A 4752-nucleotide genomic window follows, 5' to 3' on the forward strand; every position below is an offset into this window, starting at 1 on the left:
GCTCCTCTTGAGGGCCTCGAAGGCTTCATTCACCTTCTTGAGTCTGCGCTTCTCTCTCAGCGTGGCGGCGCGCCGCCGGTCCACAGACACCGACTTCCTCTTACACACCTTACACGCCCACGGCAGGCACTGGCCCGGGCAGTGCTCCGCAGGCCCCAGACCCTTGTCTTCAAGGGGCACTCGAGCCTCAGGGCTCAGGCTGAGCTCAGCCCGCTCGTAGCCTGGCGGCTCAAAGCCCTGGAGGTGGACAGGCAGGTAGTTCTCCCCGTCATAGAAGTGAGGTTCCTGATAGAAGTAGGGAGAGGTCTCATACAGCTCCATGGGGTCAGAAGAGACTTGTTCCTGCCACCAGCCCCCAAGCTCCTGCGGCCCCTCACGCCAACTGCTGGGTGCCATTTAAACCCTCCCCGCTGGCATGGAACCAGAGATAAATATAGCCAACGCCACAGAAACCTGAGCCCCCCTCTAAGCTGTTGCTGCACATCAAGACGTTTACAGTGGATTAGACGTGATTCCCCTTCCCTCTCCCCCTGCACACACCACCCCGGCCCCCGCCCCAGCCGGCCTACCCCTAGCTGGCTCCCGTGCACTGGGAGGGAGGCCACGGGTGTAATCTGACTAGTTTTCATTTCTCGACAGCCCCCGTGGGGGCCGGGAAGCTGGGGGAGGACACACATTCTCCCCTCATCTGCTCCTTTCAATTACTCCTAGCTGGGCGGCCTGCCTGCTGCTAGCCTCAAAGAAGAGGGGTGGGGTGGGGGAAGGCCAAGGAAGGAGCAGGTTTAGGCTGGAAGGGGCCGTGGGAAGTCAGTCTATTCATCTCCCTGCTTCCTCATAGCGCCTTACCCAGACTGTATTGGTGAGATCAAAATCTTCAAAAGATTCCCTTTCCAGAGGGTGACAGCACTTCAGTTTGTGAACATGTATGGATACTCAGTGTCCAGGGTAAGAAGGATTGGCAGATGGATTCAACTTTTAGGTTTTCAAAGCAATTTTGACATCATGTATTTCTTAGGTCTCATGTGATTGTGGATAAAATGAGGCAAAGGGAATTTTTCGGTCTTGTTTTCTCCTTTTTGGTAGGAGTCAGTGGAAGTTTTCTTTTTAATACAGCTGACCAGCGTCAGAGCAGAGATTGGAATTTACAGTCTACACATCACCATCTTCCCCACTGTGGCAAGGTCAAGATCAGTCCTCTGTCTCCTCCCTTTCTGACTCTGAATCATTTGTCTGTCTTCCCATGTCATCTTTTCAACTTGTTTCCTACCCAATTTAGACACCAGGATTTTCCTGGCTCCTTAATGTGGGTTAGGAGGGAAGGAGAGAAAGCAGAGACCTTCAAATGCAGTTTAAATATACCCTCTCCTTGACCACTTGGCTGGGTTGCTCTGGTCTTCCCATCTGAGCCATCAGCTTTATATATACCACACAGATCTCAAATGTCAGGTGGAGGAGGGACTGCTTAATCTTTGGGCTTCTCAGTCTGTGATCACCTCTCAGCTGAGGCTTTGGGGTCTGAGGGAACAATGATCCCAGTACAGTAGGCAGGCCTCAGAGATCAGCAGCGAACAAGTCTCAGTCTTAGGACTGAAGAATCACAGGGATGCCCAAGGCAGTGTCTCTACCCTTGAGGACCTTCCCATCTAGTAGACCCTGCTGGCCACCTAGTTCTGCTCAACCCCTGATGCCTGAATCCCCTTCCCAGGTAGCCATTGTCCAACATCTGCTGACTTCTTAAGGCAGCCCATTCCACTGATGAGCAGGAAGCCCTTCTGGGTTTTAAACTGCAGCCTGCACCCTGAATCTTCTATCCTTTGATCCCAGTTTTTTTGTCCCCTAAAACACTCTGGACTTAGCCCCATTTCTTCTCAAATGACAGATGAGACTGATATTACAAGTTCCAGCTGGTGGCAAGGATAATAAGAGGAAGAGGAACTGTGCTGGAGTCTTGGGGAAGACTTCACAGGGGAGGTGAGATCTGAATAGAGCTTGAAAAATGCAGCATTCCACCCTCTCTTTGTCTATGGTGAGGAGTAGAAAAATTTTGCTATCCCAAAAATGTGTCCTTTGAGATAAGGAACAGAGATGAGGAGGGTACATAGCTAGACATTTTTTTTTTAACCCAAGCATGTTGAGGGGAAGCAACAAGGCCTTAATTTGGGTTTTGGTTTTACTAGTGTGATAAAAAGTGGCAGTATAGGAGCTATGGGTTGTAAACTTTGCTTTGATCCTGACCAGATAGGCTGATAGCTGAGGGGTTCCTGATAGCTCAGTTGGTAAAGAATCCGCCTGCAATGCAGGAGGCCCTGGTTTGATTGCTAGATCTAGAAGATCCACTGGAAAAGAGAGAATCTACCCTCTTCAGTATTCTTGGGCTTCCCTCATGGCTCAGTTGGTAAAGAATCCATCTCCAGTGTGGGAGACCTGAGTTCGATCCCTGTATTGGGAAGATCCCCTGAAAAAGGGAATGGCTACCCACTCCAGTATTCTGGCCTGAAGAATTCCATAGACTCTATAGTCCACGGGATCACATAGAGTCAGACACGACTGAGCGACTTTCACTTTCAGATAGGCTGAAGAAGAATCTATTAATATTTCTAACACCCCACCAAGAAAAGAAAAAAGAAAACCCGTGCCTCAGTTTACACTCAAATTCTGAGTGCTGAGAAAAAGAGTGATGTTGAAGTTACTATAGAAACCCAGAAATTGCACTGTTTTGTCCTTTTTGGATCCGGTCTGCCACACTCTTAAACAATGTGACCTCATCCTCTAAAAATGGAAGCAGGAGAATTGAGCTTGTTCTGTGATTATTTCTAGGATCTTAATAGACTGGTTCCAACTGGGAAAAGGAGTACATCAAGGCTGTATATCATCACCCTGCTTATATAACTTATATGAAGAGTACCTCATGAAAATGCAGGGCTGGATGAAGCATAAGCTGGAATCAAGATTGCCGGGAGAAATATCAATAACTTCAGATCTGCTGTTGACACCACCCTTATGGCAGAAAGTGAAGAAGGAATAAAGAGCCTCTTAACAAAAGTTAAAGCGGAGAGTGAAAAAGTTGGCTTAAAGCTCAACATTCAGAAAACTATGATCATGGCACCTGGTCCCATCACTTCATGGCAAGTAAATGGGGAAACAATGGCAGACTTTATTTTGGGGGGCTGCAAAATCACTGCAGATGGTGACTGCAGCCATGAAATTAAAAGATGCTTGCTCCTTGGAAGAAAAGCTATGACCAACCTAGACAGCATATTAAAAAGCAGAGACATTACATTGCCAACAAAAGTCCATCTAGTCAAGGCTGTGGTTTTTCCAGTGGTCATGTATGGATGTGAGAGTTGGACTATAAAGAAAGCTGAGCGCCGAAGAATTGATGTCTTTGAACTGTGGTGCTGGAGAAGACTCTTGAGAGTCCCGTGGACTGCAAGGAGATCCAGCCAGTCCATCCTAAAGGAGATCAGTCTTGAGTTTTCATTGGAAGGACTAATGTTGAAGCTGAAACTCCAATACTTTGGCCACCTGATTCGAAAAGCTGACTCAATGGAAAAGATGATCCTGGGAAAGATTGAGGGCAGGAGAAGGGGACGACAGAGGATGAGACGGTTGGATGGTATCACCGACTCAATGGACATGAGCTTGGGTAAACTCTGGGAGTTGGTGATGGACAGGGAGGTCTGGCATGCTGCAGTCCGTGGGGTTGCAAAGGGTTGGACACGACTGAGCAATTGAACTGAACTATCTAGTTGGTGAGTGTGGATACTGTGCAAATGTTAAATTACAGTGCAAGAGAGAGAGATGTTTTAATTCAGCAGTAAACATGGGGTTATGACCTATTGCAAATGAGTGGGTTCATCAAATGAATGTTTCAGTTTATAGAAAATCAAAACCACCAAAGGCTGGAGTCTCTGTGGAAGGGGAGGAGATCCCTGGATTGGATCTTGGAGAAATGGTAGGATTTGGATGAGGAGAAGAAGGCAGGGAGATCATTGGGTAGATGAGCATATATGGAGCTCAGGGTTCAGGTAAGTGGATGACTGGACAAGGCTGCAAAGATGAGAGGAGGCCCACCTGGCAGCAGGGAAGGACTTGAGGCAAGGCGACCACATACAAGACCATGACAATGACGCAGTGCCAAGTGCTGAAGACCTGCAGAAGCCACTCAGAGATAAGAGGCTGGGTTCGACTGGGAGAGGATGCAAGTTTCAGGCTAAATACCGGCACGAGACCGATAGTCAACAAGTACCGTAAGGGAAAGTTGAAAAGAACTTTGAGATGGTACATGTGCATGCTAGAGGAATCGTTGCTGTATTAATGAAAGGGCACCTGGCACGTGGAAACACCCCTAAAATGTTCATTCCCTTCCTTGTTGTATCCCCTCCTCCACTCCTGGCCTCTCTCTCAGGCTATTTCTCTGGTTGTCTTCGTTGTCTCCAGAGGACCAGAACAACAGGAATGAGAGAGGGAAAACATGACCCCACGCCATGTGTGTATACAGTTATTCATTCACTTTTTCATTCAAAGATTACATAATGTGTACCTTGTGCTGGGTGTCAGAGTCACTAATGTGAATAAGACGTGGTCTTTCTGCCATCTTCACTTCACCCATGGGAAGATGATTATACAAAGTCGGTGATAATAGAGTAGGCTAGAAACAGTGCTTAATATAATCCAGAGAAGGAATTTATTCATTTATCCCTTTCTCTGCTCAACTCAGTTTCCTGAGAGCCTACTCTCTATCATTCCCTG

General features: G+C 47.6%; 1 protein-coding gene across 2 annotated transcripts in view; it reads right to left on the reverse strand.

Moving 5' to 3' along the window:
* MYOG (myogenin (myogenic factor 4)) overlaps positions 1–366 on the reverse strand; it is a 3110-nt gene extending 2744 nt beyond the window's left edge. The window contains exon 1 of one of the 2 annotated variants that reach the window (XM_010854116.1): positions 1–366. In XM_010854116.1, coding sequence (XP_010852418.1) covers positions 1–321 — 321 coding nt within the window. In that variant the 5' untranslated portion in view covers positions 322–366. The other variant, XM_010854115.1, reaches the window with a different exon arrangement.
* Positions 367–4752: the final 4386 nt, after the last annotated feature.

This window comes from Bison bison, unplaced genomic scaffold (genome assembly GCF_000754665.1).
Source record: "Bison bison bison isolate TAMUID 2011002044 unplaced genomic scaffold, Bison_UMD1.0 scf7180017864338, whole genome shotgun sequence".
In the NCBI taxonomy this organism is placed as follows: domain Eukaryota; kingdom Metazoa; phylum Chordata; class Mammalia; order Artiodactyla; family Bovidae; genus Bison; species Bison bison.